This window comes from Drosophila subobscura, chromosome A (genome assembly GCF_008121235.1).
Source record: "Drosophila subobscura isolate 14011-0131.10 chromosome A, UCBerk_Dsub_1.0, whole genome shotgun sequence".
Lineage (NCBI taxonomy): Eukaryota > Metazoa > Arthropoda > Insecta > Diptera > Drosophilidae > Drosophila > Drosophila subobscura.
In genome coordinates, this window is record NC_048530.1 from 8,692,304 (window position 1) to 8,707,067 (window position 14,764).

The window sequence follows — 14,764 nt, forward strand, 5'->3', positions numbered from 1 at the left end:
CGTTGGTGGAAAGCTTCGAGGGAAGAGTATCAAAAATTAAGTTGACGCCTGGCAAGCAAACTTAAGCTGTCATCCACATGCCTGGTAGGGGGAGGGGGAGGGGTACGGTGTGTACACACACATGGTTGTTGTGGGTGGGGGCTGTGGGGCAAGTGCTTGGTGTCATGTTTACTCAGCGTTGCCACGCGACAACTTGTTGCACGTCTTTCCGTCTCCGTCTCCGTCTCCGCCTACGCCTCAATCTTCGTCATCATCTTCATTTCCAGCTAAGACACGCGAGTAAGTCAGGCGTGGAGCGTAGAGCGTGGAGGATTTTATCCCAATCTCTTAATGATTTTAATTAACAAAGTTTACCCTGCAGAATCCCAGAAGGCATCTATGCCTCCTCCTCTCATGTCCATCACATCACATTCGAACGAACTTGACCACCTTCCGGCTGCTCTTCCGCAACAGGACCTTCCCCAGGGGCTGCCCGAAGCCCTCGAACATCTGATAGACATGCAGGCCACGCACCACCGTGGCATGCACCACGCCTCGCAGACGGCGGCCCGCATAGGGCGTGGCCTTGGTGGCGGTGTAGAGCTCCTCCGGTACGGCAGTGAACTCCTCCTCGGGACTCCAGATACAAAAGTCGCCGTCGTAGCCCTCGGCAATGCGACCCTTGAACCTGCCCAAGCCGCATAGCTGCGCCGGCTGCCAGCACATCAGGCGGTGGAGATCTGCAAGGGACAGGCTCAGGTCCTGACTGGTTCCTCCTCCTCCTCCTCCTCCTCCTCCGCCCAGTGCTGTCCACACTGCAGGCAGGGACAGCTGCAGGGAGTTGATGCCTGGCCAGGCCTTGAGAAAGTTCCCGCGACCCCGCCCGCCCGTCAGGCAGCGGAGGCCGGGCGTGGCTGGAGAATGGTCGCTGGCGATCATCTGGATGGCCCCGCCCGGCCGCAGCGCCCGCCACAGCCGCTCCTGGTTTGAGCGCTCCCGAATGGGCGGCCATGTCTTGAACTCCGTTCCGCACTTGGGCACCTCTTCCGCGCAGAGGGCGAGGTAGTGGGGGCAGGTTCCCACCGTCAGCTGGCCACCCGCTCGCTGGCAGGCCTCTGCCGGGGCCAGGGCTTCGGCGCTGCTCACGTTTAGAGCGTGCAGGCGACGGCGGGGATAGCGCTGAGCTAGGCGGCTGAGCAACTGCATTGCCGATACTTCCATGGAGGGCGGACGGGTGACTAGGAAACTGGCGTACTCTCTGGATGCCTCCTCGTCGGCTGGAATGTCAACGGGTAGCGGCAGCTCGGCGTGGACCTGGGGAATGTGCGAATCAATCTGGGGCAGCCGATGGATCCACTACTCACTGCAATAACTCCCTCGTCCTCGTTCTCCATTTCGAGCCGCTGCAGCGCCTCCTCCAGCTGGGCCTCGTCGACGGCAGCGAACTCCTCGCCGACAGGTGGCGCCGAGCCGAAGAGCGTGCACTGCAGCCCCAAGACGCCGGCGGCGAGCAGCGGTGCCAGTTGGTCCCTGTTGCCTGGTACGATGCCGCCCCAGAAGCCCACATCCACATAGATCTTCCCACGGGCCGTATTCGTCTTGGACTTGAGGCTCGCCACACTGATGGTGGGGGGAGTGGCGTTGGCTGGCCGATCGACGATGGTGGTGAAGCCGCCAGCGGCAGCGGCTTTAGTGGCCGTCACAAAGCCCTCCCAGTCCTTCCGTCCCGGCTCGCTGATGTGAACATTGGCGTCAATGAAGCCGGGCATGAGGACCAGATCGCCAAAGTCATAGACAGCCTCGGACTCGATGTTGTACAGGTAGGTGTTGACCTCTTGGGCAGATCTTAGCACTAGGTGGCATGTGCATAGGGTCAAAAGTTGAGAGAGAAATCGGGAGAGAGAGATGCGACACTTACCCCGTCGGATGATGCCCTGAGTGTCGACGACGATGCCGCCATGGAGGGGCGCCTCGTGACTGCCGTCGCCCAGAAATATGCGCCGGCTGAGGAACAACAAATCCATTATAAAATCAAATCCACACTGATGGCGCGCTCTTCATTATATTCTATTTTGGGGATGCGATCGGAGAAAGGGCGGAGAAAGCTTTCGCTCTCTGAGAAAGCTTTTCAGGCTCGATCAAGTGAGCTCGCAGCAGAGCCTCCCGTTCTCTGCTGTTGTTTCCACTACTCACTCTCTCTCTCTTTCTCTCGTGGTATCTACACTCATATACACATACATATGTATGTATATGTATTCATAGAAACTTTGCCAGCTTTCGCACACATGAAGCATCCGGTGCGAACACCACCACCCATCCATTTAAATGTTCATCTAAAACAATATAGAGAAGAAAAACATTTAGCTGAAACTTTTGTTGACCCAAAGCGCAAAATGCCAAAATCTGCTTAATGAAAACCCCTTCATCTCCAACTATGTATGCACATATTTACTCCACCCCCCTCTCTCTCTCTCTCACTCTCTCCCCCTACTCTGCACTCTCAACCATGTGTGTGTGTGTGGGCGTGGGCGTGGGGTGTGGTCAACTTTGTTAAAGTGCGCTGCCAACTGTTATTTGCTTTGGCTAGATATTTCGTGTTTGCTTAATTTGCGAGAAATATTCTAATTGGTGGCGCCGCCCAGCGGGAGCTTTCCCCAGCCGTAACGGCACTTTTACTCGTGACAATGAGTGTTGGTTGTGGGGTAGGTAGAGCGAGCTGGTAGAGCGCAAGGTCCATTAAGGTGAAGGGGTGGGGTAAGTCCGGCATACGTGTTGAATGAATCCCGCCAGTCCTTACCATTCGATTCGATACACCTTGCTCCAAAGCCAAGAAAGACAAAAGGCACAAGTGAAAGCGAAAACGTGCCCCAAGCCCCCCCCCGAACCCATCGTATACCAAAACCGAGCCACGAATCTGAGAATCGGAGAATGCGAGCTCCGAGAACCGAACCAAAAACCGAAACTGAAACCGAAACGGCACGATAACGTACGGCACGGCACGGCACGGCACTGTTGCGTCTCTCTGCTGGCTGGCAGATACACACGCACACGCTTAACACTCACACCAGCAGAGCGTTGATGAGACCTTCCGCCCCCGCCAGGCAACACTCTTCATCCGTAGCGAGACCGATGCCGTACTCGTGGGCCGTCGGCTCATTCTTCTGCTGCTTCTGCTGCTGCTGCTTGCTGCGTGCTGCTGCCATGGTAGCCACATCGTACGTCATTCGGGTCCTGTCATTCTCGTGTTCATCGTCCTTGCTGCTGGCCACAATAACGGCACTGGCGCTCCTGTGCTGCTGCTCCGACGCATCCATCCACCACATTCCAGCTTTGAACAGCACCGCGGCAACCAGTTGGACTCTGCCCCCGAATCCGGAGACGCCGAACGACGAACCAAAACAACCCAAAAACTCCACGAAAATAACTGAGAATCGGCCAACAAAATCGAACAACCGAAAAATCAACATAAAATATATTAATTCAACGAGTTTCCGGCACTCTAGGTAAATCGAAAATCTTACTTGCAAAAAAAGTGTTGACAAAGATAAATATGTACTCCAAATAATATTCGAAAAACCAGCTCCTGCTTGTTCTATCCAACTGTGTGTTGCCTGCCCCAAAACCATTTCCTCATTTTTTTTTCTGTTTCAACACCTGAAAAGTGAGCGTACGAAATGCTGTGGAAAAAACTTTTTCCTCTGTGGTGTCAAATATTAAAATCGTGTAAAGTCATTTTCTGATGGTAAACGTACTTTTTTTTACAATTTTTTTTGAAGGATTTTTATCAGCGCATAAATGACTGGTAAATGCGAAGTGACAAGAAAATAAATTCCATTAAGAATCAATCATACATTTGATTTGCATCGCTACAGTCCCGCTCTGCCCCTATTGTTGTTGTTGCCTCACTGCGAGCATCACTCAGCTACGACTTTTTTTAAGTCCTTAAGGTGTTACGAGTCTTACAGTGGGATAGACAGTACAATTTACAGGGATTTCTTCGCTTTAACATAATTGAAAATATATATATGTATGTATGTATGTACACACACACACACACATGCGAGTATGTACAAATTCTGGACGGAGACTCCGTAAACGGAGAATCATTTGCGCTCGCTGTTATTTCTGATTGAGTTGATTGTTCCAGGAACGGGGGCGATTATTGAGTTACAAATTGGAATTAATATGTACGCCACGACACATTCTCATTCCCAATCGCTCCGTATTTGTGTTACCGCTATGACTTACTGTCTTTCATCTACTCCCACAGAACTCTTCGCTCAAATCTGTTTGTTATTTACAATCATATCCATTCTCAATTGATTGCGGGGGAGGATACGAATTGAGAACGAATTTTTCGCAGCATTTTCCACTTGAATATTTTGTATTCATCGAAGGCCCTCCAGGGGTTTATGGGTGTGGAAGCACAAAGGGAATCTGCTTTCATATTTGGTTCGACTTTGCCAAATTAATAACCAACCAGTTATCCGTCCGTTCGACCGTTGCAATGCGCAATCAAGTTTAGAATTTCTAGAAATTTAAATCGAACATTTGTGGATGACTTTGACATAAAGAATTGCCTAAATATACTTACATACTTAGACTTTATGGCGCACACTGTACCATTCTCTTCCCTACTTATGCCATCCGCCCTCAACCTTCGGCTGCCCAATTCCGGCTTGCATTCCTCTTTCGCTCAGGGATTTCGAGAACACGCTCAGCGTTGCAGAGCTGCATCGCAGCTTCCCAACCAACGCTCGTTCGATTCCCAAGAATTAATTGCCCGTTAAACATTCTTTCTCTCTGTTCCTCTTTAGCCCCGCAGGAGAGGAGCATAGCAAAGAAAAAGTAAATAACTAAAAGTAATAAAATATAACAAAACTACAGGAAAAGCTGAAAAAAACATAAAAAACATTGAAAGGAGGAGAAGCGGAGGACCAAAAGCCGAGGAGGAGGCTTAAGTGTCAAGTAAGCTAAAATGTAATATAAAATTGCGATACACTTCCACACACCGCGACAAACACTCCATCGTCATCTCCTTTCTCTATCCTCGTGCGGGAGCAACAGTTAGAACGAATATCCTCTGCCGCCCAACTCCCCGCTCCAACTCCGACGTGCGTCGCGTTATTCATTCAAGTATTAAGCGTAGGTTTATTGTCTCGCATTTTCCCTTTCCACCTGCAATCAAATAAATAATGCAAAAAGGCGTCGGACACAGCACAAAACAGAGAAGGAAATTATTGTAATTACTATTTTCCATTAGCAGCGAAATTTCGCTCCCACTCTAGCCTCGTCCGAAAAGAACCACAAGAGGCAGAGAGGGAGAGTGAAATAAGATGAATGTAAGGAAGAGGAGATGGAAAAAAGGGCAACTACGAGAGAAAAAAACTGCTATTGGCTGTCGTTGAGAGGGGGTAAAAAAGCGGAATGCCAAAATGAAAATGAAAGTGGCGCAAAGTTGTGAAATACGTGCGTTTATTTGCGTAAAAACTTGCAGTGCTCCTCCCAGCAGACCCTGGACTCCACAAGCCACCCGCCCCCCCATCGATTGTCATAAAAGGCGGGACGCGCATTGAGGATTTAGTTGCCAAAGATGATGGAGCAGGAGTGGCGGGAAGGGCAGTGAAGGGCAGCGACATGCCATCCTTGTGTGTGGCTTAAATTTGGTTCCTAGAAAAAGTTTTAATCCAGCTTTCGCAGCTCTCTTGCTCTGTAGCTTTCTCCCTTTGACATAACAAAGAAGGGCAACCAGAGTTGCTTTGCTCTTTTATCCACATTCCCCCTCCATTTATTTTCTGTGATGTAACGATACAGGATCGATCACTCTCTCCCATTCTCTTTCTTATGATCCATTTACAATCATGCATGAGGCATGCAGAATTAGTTCTTCCTGATCCTGGCTTCCGTCGAAAGAGCTAACTTTCAAAGAACAGAGTATCGTCTCGTCGACTCTTCTTCCGCCGCCGACCGCTGCGAAGTTTTCTCGAGTCCTTTCCTTTCTCGTCTTTTTTTTGTTAGCTCTGCTTTTTTTTGGGCTTCTTTGTTTTATGTTTATTTTTATATGACCGTTTGCCTTTGTTGCCCTCGTCCTTGCCATCCTCTTGCAATCCTAGCTACGCAGCCACCCTCCTCTTTTAATGGAACTTGCTTGAGCCCAAAGCTTTAATTGTATTGATTAAATGCTTAATTGTGCTGCCAGGGTTGCCAGGCAATGCCAATCCCAATCCCAAAGCCAAGTCACAGACCCAGCTCAGCGACAAGATGGTGGCATTGGAGCACAGAAACTGGCGAACCGAACAGTTGGAAGAAAGGAGAAAAAGAAACACGAATTTAATTGTTATTAACAAGCGCACATTAATTATAATGTTTGTTAGGGAGGGAGGACAGGGAGTCCCAGGAACTGGGACTCTCCTCTGTCCGATTAGACACTGGGGTAAAATGCTTCCGTCTAATAATAGAAGGCAAGAGCAGTGTAAACGTGATTAGTAGTTCATCAAGCAATCAGCATTAGCTTCAGCAAATTCAACAAATATTTCCACTTTGAATATCTTTATTCTTGGGCTAATTCAAGAGTTTCTTGTTTGAAAGTCAATTTAAATATTTATTGTCGGAAAAAAGCGTCGGATGCTGCATGCTTTCCCTGCAGTGTACCTTGGGCATTCACTATAATTAGGTAGCTCAGATCAGCTGTTTAATTAAAACTAATAGAGTTCCCAGTCTCAGCCGCACTCTCAGTCTCAGCACTGTGCCCTTCAATTCCAACCCCATTCAACTCCATTGGCATTGCCATTGCCAATCCGAAGCAGGAGCCCGGACAGTGTAGTTTAAACGTGATACAATTAACGTGGCGGACCAACAAGGACGCAAACGACAACGGCAACTGGGACGGCAGTGACAATGCCAATCCAGAAACAAAGCCAAGGCGATACCAACAGCAACAGTAACTATTGCAGACCAACAATACTCCCGTCGTATTCCACCCACATCCAAAACAACAACTGCGGCAAGGCATAAACAGATGCGTTTTCGCCGAGCCAGTTCCTGCCCAAAGCCATAGTTGGGGCAAAGATTTTGCCGACAGATAGAAATTTATGGACTGCCACAGCTTGGCAAGCTCCTTTCATACTGTCCTTGTGCCGGCCCCTTCATTCTTGCCCTCTGATGCGGTCGGGCACTAAGGTCTGTCTCAGACTGTCTCCCAGTTTGTCTGTGGTCTGGCTACTTGGACAAGGTGTCTGTCAGGATTCTGTCTCCGTCTCCATTTCCATCTCCCCCAACACCTACACCATCTTCTGTCTCCGTCTGGCGCTGAGCTACTTAGTCAACGTCTTTTCGCTTTAACGTAATTAGGATTTAACTTTAGTCTGAGGCTGAGCGCATTAGCGCTGTAATGGAAATAAAGCTTTTATGTACGTATGTATGTACATGTACATGTGTACAGTGATGTTACACACTCGTTACGTAAGGTAACGTAACGTTATGATATACTGTAAAATGTACAGTTGGAACAATACCCAAATTTTCCCATAACGTAGGTTATGTAATCTCAGTTAAGAGGATGTTTGGACATTGCATATTGATTGGCATTTGCCGCTTGTGACGTAAGGAACCTGGGTACACCATCCGGTTGACATCGGGCGATGGCGACTCGAATATCGACAGTACCTCAGTCTTCGAGTGGAGTGGAAAGGGCGGTCCGTGCATCGTTGTGGTCAGGCAGGTGGGCACAGGTGGTACATGCACAATGCTGCCGCAAAATCTCATTACGTTACGCATAACGTGACGTGAGGTGGCCAGCTACGTGTTCGGGCCATGCCCATGCAATATCGCTTAGCATTCCTGGCCCTGGGTCTTTTTCCCATCGACCTCTGGCATCTGCCAGATGAGTATTCAGATTGCCAATCATTCCCTCCATCGGCGCTTGAAGACGCTATTACGGATTTAGTCAGATGTTTGGCGTTTTTGGCGAATATTTTTGATTATTATCAGGACATTCGATAATTCTAGTTTTACTAACCTCTTATAAATCGAGTCCAAATCGAATAGCAATATGTGCAAGAGTATTTAAATATTCGAATATAGAATCAGTCTTCTCTCCAATTTGATTTTTTGGTGGATGGGAATGGATGACTTGGATGGTGTTGAGGGGGAAGCTTCCAAAAACCAATAAGCTCATTTTAAACTCGCTTCGGGGACAGGGTTCCTTTTGCTTGTTAGGGGCTATGGCTTTGTTTTCGGGGCTTGGAGTCACGACGAACAAATTGTTAAATATCAAGCGATTTTCTTTCCTCCCTCTCTTAGCTTACATTGCTTTCTTCAATTTTATCGTTCTCTCCTTCCTTCCTTCTCTCCTTCCATTTCACATTTTCCAGCATCTTCTTGCGCGGAGGGCGGAGAGGCTATTAACTGCTTGCCACAAATTGAAAGCGCCGTTACAGGTGTAGCAGGCGGTCTGTCGGTCGGGCGGTGGGCTTGGCCGCAGACATTATTAATATGTTGCAATTATTTGTGCAAGCGCAAGAGGAAGCGATGGGCTCTCGGGGCGGAGTAGTGCTTAAACTCTTGCGCATACAAATTGCATGTATAAACACCACATAACGGGAATAAATATAAAGAGTGACAGAGAGAGAGAGAGAGAGAAGCACAGTGTGCTCCGCCACTAGCAGAGAGCGCTTAAGCCGAGCATTTCCCCACGGCTGGAGCGACCCTCGCACGTGACCCTCCCAAGAGGTGCCGCCCTGCATTAAATAAACGGGATAAAAGAAGGCCACTCTCACACACAAACACACAGCCGCACATTGGCACAGTTGGGTGTCGTTCTTCTTCTCTCTCCCGCACCTTCTTTAAAGCATTTCACTTACTCATTGTAACGGAACATTTCCATTCCACTTCCACTTCCACTTCGACTTCGACTTGTTGCGTGCTCTCTTTTCTTCTTGGCAGACGTCTTGACGCCCTGGTGCACAAGGTACATACAATACTTGTCTATAAGGTGAGGCATTTGCACTCCTCTTTCCCCGCTCTTTCTGTGTCACGAAATTGACATTGACGCCTCACGAGGGCACACACAAACCCAAATATCTGGGCTGCCGCTTCAAGAGTGATATCTGGCACTAAACAACCCTTTTATAACATACTCCTCGCCCACCATCTTGCACTTGAAGAAAAAAACAAACGCAAGCACTTGAATGACACAGGGTGTGGGTGGGAGAGAGTGGTGAAAGAGGGAAGAGAGTGTGTGTGTGCGAGCACGAGTGCAGTGATTTCAGCCACGTTCTAATTAAAACACAGAGTGACATGGGACGGAGTGCGGGATTAGTAGAGAGTGAGTAATAGAAGCCTGGCCTCTGCTTCTGCGTTCGTATGGACGAATGCACAAGTTTAAAACAAATTTATGGCCCGTAGAGGCTGGTTCCCTAATGCGATTAAATGGAATCCCCGCACTGCCCAAGGGGTATTCATGCAAACCTGAATAATTGCCTGGCCGTGTGGTTAGGCCCCTTCTCGTACAGGCACTGTATGTACATCCGACCACCGCCTTCCGTTTAATTTGAGATCAAATTTGACAGCTATTTGACAGGCAGTCAACTTGTGGGCAGGAGGGAAGGGAACGGTGTGATAGGAGGTAATGAGAAACTGCAGCTGACGTTGCCTTCGCTGCTGTTGTTGTAGGTGCAAAAATGTGAAAAGGGAAGGGGTGATAGAGGAGAGACAGTGAGAATGAGGACCGTTGATCTGATACTCTTGCAATTATGTATACATATTGTATGTATGTATGTGTGTACATATGTATGTACTTTCCACAGTCCAGATGTCCTCTCGCTCTGTGTTCCACTTTCAGCATTTGGGCAATCCATCAAACAAAATTCTTTTGTCTTTCCATATTCATTTCTTGCTTTCTATTTATCGCATTTTTTCATATTTCTCTGTTTGTGCAGTGTATACAGTGCCGCAATCTCTCCCTCTCCCTCTTCCTCTCCCTATCTACATCAGTGTCTGTCTTTCTGTCACATAAAAGTAGAAAAGAAGCAGGATAAGAAGGAACTGGAAAAAGTTGGCAAAGCAACAAGCTGCGACACGCACACAGATACCGCCGCCTCCGCCCCCGCCACCGCCACCACCGCTTCTCTAATCTTTCCAACTGTCTCTCTCTCTCTCTCTTTTGCGAGATTTCTTTGCTTTCCTTCTTTTTTGGCTGCCTGTTGCGCCTTTGCCGTGGCGTTGCTTACAGTCAGCAGTCAGTCGCTTTCCCAATCAACAATGGGCATGCCAAAATGTCTCGTTCTGCCTTTTTAACAAGGCAACTCACGCGGTCTGCCGTACTCTCTCTCTCTGCTTCCCCGCCCTACAAAGACCCTCCCCTCACCCCTTACCGCTCTTCGGACCACACCTTTTTGTGTGTGTTTGCCCTCGAGCAAAATTGTATCAAACAAAAAAAGAGGCGAGGAGAGGAGACTCCACTAAATTCCCAAACTCAAACCCTAGCCCCGCCACCCCCACTGCCACTGCCATGGATGTGTTTGCTGCTGTGGCAACAATTTATGAAATAACTTTTTCAATGTCGTTGCCTCATCTCACACGCACACACACGCGCAAATTGAGGCACAGACCACCAACACTCGGCGACACTCGCAACAGACACAAGATACAGAAGGCAACGAGAAATAGAAACTCGCGTAACAGATACAGAAACTCAACTTAACGGAGTGTGAGAGCAATACACTGCCATGGCCAAAGATGGAGCGGGTGGGTGCGAAGATGAAGGAGACACGAAAGAAGGAGTAGTAATAGGAGAAGGAGCGACACAAGCATAGACGGTGGATAGAGCAAGAATATGCATAGAAGCTCGAAAGTTGGCCTTGGCTTGGGTAGAGTGAATGTTGATACCCTTACGGGATCCGTTACTACTGCGGCAGAACACATGGGATGTTCGAGCTAATACACAAGTCACTAAAAAGATAGTTTTCAAAAGTGAGGAATACTTTTCTGCTATGGTCCACAATTGTAATAGGACCATTAGGTGTTGTATAAAAACTGAACGAAAAGTAGTGGTGGAAATTGCGGAAGAAACAGAAGGACACGCGGAGGTGTTTCAAATCGAAATGAAACGAGTGCGAAAAGTAAATGGCAAGTGTAACTGAGGGAAAGAAAAATAGAAAAGAGAGATAGGCGAGGGACATGGGGTGGAAAACAGTCTCCATTATCACGATGTGACTTCGGTGGGTTCCTACTTAAGTAACACTCCACGTTTGCCAGCGACGCACCTTTCCTCCCTCAGCCCAAGCAACCTTTACATTTATCCGGAAATTTTGCATAAAGCGAGAAGAGAAAGGTATACAAAGTACATATAGTGCTGGACCAGGAAAGCTAGAAGCTAGCAGCGACAGTTAGATACAGACAATTTGGTTCATTAAAGAGGGAAACGTGATTTTGTGTTCATAGTCCGTTTATTTCCCCATGGTACTGATCGAAATGTTGGCAAACTAATTTAAGTAAGTACCCCATGATGGTACATATGACACACACACATTATTCAGAGCCTGACGCAATAGTGAGTGAGAGCCAAGCGAAAGCAATTCCTCTGGGAGAGACCTTGAGCTGTCCCAAAGTTCCGACCATAAATACTCGGTAGCTATGATTCACCCACAGCAGCCACACCGCACCGCCCACAGACCGCTAATCGAGAACAAATATATCACACGGGTATACCCATATGACGCAAATAAGGAGCACATAGCAAGTGCCTTATAGAATGTACTCCCACTTTTCAAGCAAAATCTGACAAATTTTGAGTCTGAAGGCCCAACCAAGTTCAAATCAGCATTTCAAATTCAAATTTGTTGGCTCCTCCCTGGCCATCCTTTGACTCTCTGGAATCCTTGCCTCTGCTGCTGCTGCTGTTGCTCATACCTATACAAATACAAAAATCCAAATACAACTAAAGGCAACTGGAGCTGGAGGAGTGGAGAGGAGAGGAGATGTCTGGCTGGGTGTCTTTGGCTTCGCGCTCTCCTGCAATCATCGAAATTTATAAGCAAAGTTTTCGGGGGCCCCAGAAAATGGTAAAGGCAAATATTTTTGGAAACTTTTTAGCTCCTCCCGAAACGCAACGCCCCCACCACCCAACGAGGTGGCCCGGCAAACTAAATCAACTCAAGAGGCGCCCCGAGCCACGATGGGTCTCCTGGTGTCCTCTTTGGGCTGCACGAGAGGAGGCACGGGAGGGCACGGGGCTGGTTGGAAATGGGTTTTGGGTTAGCCTTAGCCTCGTCCTCATGCTGATGCTGATGCTGTTGCTGCCATTGCTGCTCCTGCGGTTGCTTCATTATGCTCGGCGAAGCAGTCAAGGATGATGCTGATGATGATGATAGGATGGATGATGATGGGATGGATTCTGCTGATGATGATAGGGATGAGAATGGAGATGCCGATGAGCCCCGAACTAAACGAAAGTTCTTTCAGAAGATTTCTTTTTGCGCAGGGGGTTGCTTTGCAATTATTTTAAGGGATCAATAACACAAATTTAAAAATAGCCTTCCAAAAAGGTACAAGAGAGAGGGAGAGAGAGACAGATGGGCCATGAGAAGAAGATAGCAAAAAAGTTATAAAAATCTGGGAAAAAAATAATAATTTGACTTTTGACCAACTTTTGTTTACTCAATTAGTTGGTTCCATGTACTCGGATTTGTTGTTGTTTTTTGTTGGTACACTGGTGCAATGCGCCGCATCCCTTTCTCCTCTCCTTCTCCTTCTCCTTCTCCTTCTCCTTCTGTTCCTGTTGTTTCTATTATTTTCCGGTTCGCTGAAGATTCCTCCTGCTCCCGCTGCCGCCTCCGCCTCCGCCTCCGCTCGCGATCCCCAACTGCCCCGCCGCGCCACGCCCCGCTCCAATTTATCTTTGAGGGGCCCACACTAATTGGCTTAGAGCGACAGGCGAAAATTAACTTTTATTTTTCAAGCTCGAGCTGATGTAAAAGCAGCATCACATCAGCGGAAAATGAAATAAAACGAAATACAATTTTCCAAGCCCGTCAACGGAAAAAGTTAACAAAGCCTCTCAAGGGGTGGGGGGGTGGAGTTCTGCTGCTGCTGCTGCTGTTGCTGGTGGTTGCAAAAAGCGAGAGAAATCGGTAAAATCAACAAAACACACGCAAGATAAACAGCCGCAAGAGAAGTCGCTGCGGCCGAGTTTTGGTCCTTTGCGGTGGCCCATTACTTGTCCCCGTTCTGTCTACCAAAGTGGACAACATCATCTAGAATCTAGATTCTAGATTCTAGACTCTCATCCTCTGTCCCCCGTCCCCTTTCTGTGTCTTTTTTAATTTATGTTGACCAAATTGCAATATCAATAAGTGGGACAATGCCGCGGGCAACCAGAACAACCACTGACTAAGCCACTGAGGGCCAGAAGTTGCCAAGGGGCTTAAGTCGGAATTACCTGGAATAGAGCATCGTTTTAAATTCTAAACGATCATCCCAGTCACTTAACATAACCTTCGAGCGGTGTGAAATATGAACGCAAAATCTACGAAAAACTGCCTAAAGCATTGCCACTTGCTTCCAGGGCCGAAAACGGTTCTGCTCTTCGTTCTGGCATCTGTTTAGGACTAAGGACATGTAAGAGCATGGCCTTCTACTTGACAGGAATGACCATCGTAATTGACATGGTAGTTGGGGCACACTTTCTGGAGGCTTCAACTCGAGCGAAAGCACTCGGGCGGAAATCGTGCTGGAAGCCTCAACAGTTTACCCAAAACTCCCGAGCTCCAATCCGGGGATACTCCCCGCAAAAGTGCCAAAGTGCTCGACTTTGCTGCTGAGCACAGCACAGCATCGATGGGATATCGATTTATGTGCGCTATTTTTGGCATCGAAACTGTACAGAGCGTTGAGGGGGCGGAGTTGTGGAGTGTGCTGGAGTGCTGGAGTGCTCGTGCTCGAGGGGTTTGGTGGGTATCAAGAGCCAAACAAGTTTGTGCATCTTCATCGCTTCATCCAGCCGTAGAAAAACTTCACCTACAGCTTCATATCCATCTCTAGTTTCAGCTTCAATCACCGACTTCCATCACAACACATTGACTAGTTATCGGCGCTGAAAGTTGATGGCTTAAACGCGCTGTTGTGCCCCTCCCTGGGCGGCAGGGCTCTTGGGGCGGAACCAACTATTCATCAATATTTAAGCACGTGCTGGGCCGAGGCTCCAGGAAAACGTTTTCCCTTTGAGTCACCATGGGTGGCAATGCGGAGATGGGGCGATGGGGCGATGGGGTTACAAGTGCGCCCAACAAATGTTGAAATCTCTTTAAGGTGAGGGGAAATCGCAATTGGAATCGGTGTCCTTTTTACTCAAATTTCCTTCTCTGCTGCTCTTCCTGCTCGGTTCCCAGCACCGACACAGACACGGACACTGGTCGGATCTGGGCAATCGATTCGGCACCGGCTCGAAGGGGTTTTCTTATTGATATGGGCGAAAACAGATTTCTGAAATTATCCCCTTAGAGTGAGTGAAAATGAAAGAAAAAATCAAAGTGGAAATTGGAAAAGAAGACAACGCGCTAAATGGGCAACTTTTGTTCTGTTTCCATCATCGTCCTCGCCCCCTGACACGCATTTGGGTCAAGGCCGGAGCACTGCAGCAGCAGATTTAGTTACATTTTCACATTTTGCCGTACTTCCATTTCTCCCTGCGCCAATGCCAAACATCCAATTTTTATCAAGATCAAGGTCGGCAGGCGGAGGAAACGCTGGGGGAAATGCGAACGGACTGAGAGCTTTTACAAGAGGA

At 48.1% G+C, this 14,764-nt stretch overlaps 1 protein-coding gene across 1 annotated transcript; it reads right to left on the reverse strand.

The window, feature by feature from the left end:
- Positions 1–2,010, reverse strand: LOC117902306 (allantoinase). Its single transcript, XM_034813591.1, has 3 exons — positions 1,898–2,010; positions 1,344–1,831; positions 1–1,293 (listed from the first exon to the last, which is right to left on the reverse strand). Exons 1-3 carry the CDS (start codon positions 2,001–2,003, stop codon positions 406–408), a joined length of 1,482 nt encoding a protein of 493 aa, XP_034669482.1. The 5' UTR covers positions 2,004–2,010; the 3' UTR covers positions 1–405.
- Positions 2,011–14,764: the final 12,754 nt, after the last annotated feature.

Coding starts and splice junctions, on each gene's coding strand:
- LOC117902306 (XM_034813591.1), bottom strand. CDS start 2,003: ATGGATTTGTTGTTCCTCAGCCGGCGCATATTTCTGGGCGACGGCAGT. Junction 1,832..1,897: donor TCAGGGCATCATCCGACGGG/GTAAGTGTCGCA, acceptor CATGCCACCTAG/TGCTAAGATCTGCCCAAGAG. Junction 1,294..1,343: donor AGGACGAGGGAGTTATTGCA/GTGAGTAGTGGA, acceptor CACATTCCCCAG/GTCCACGCCGAGCTGCCGCT.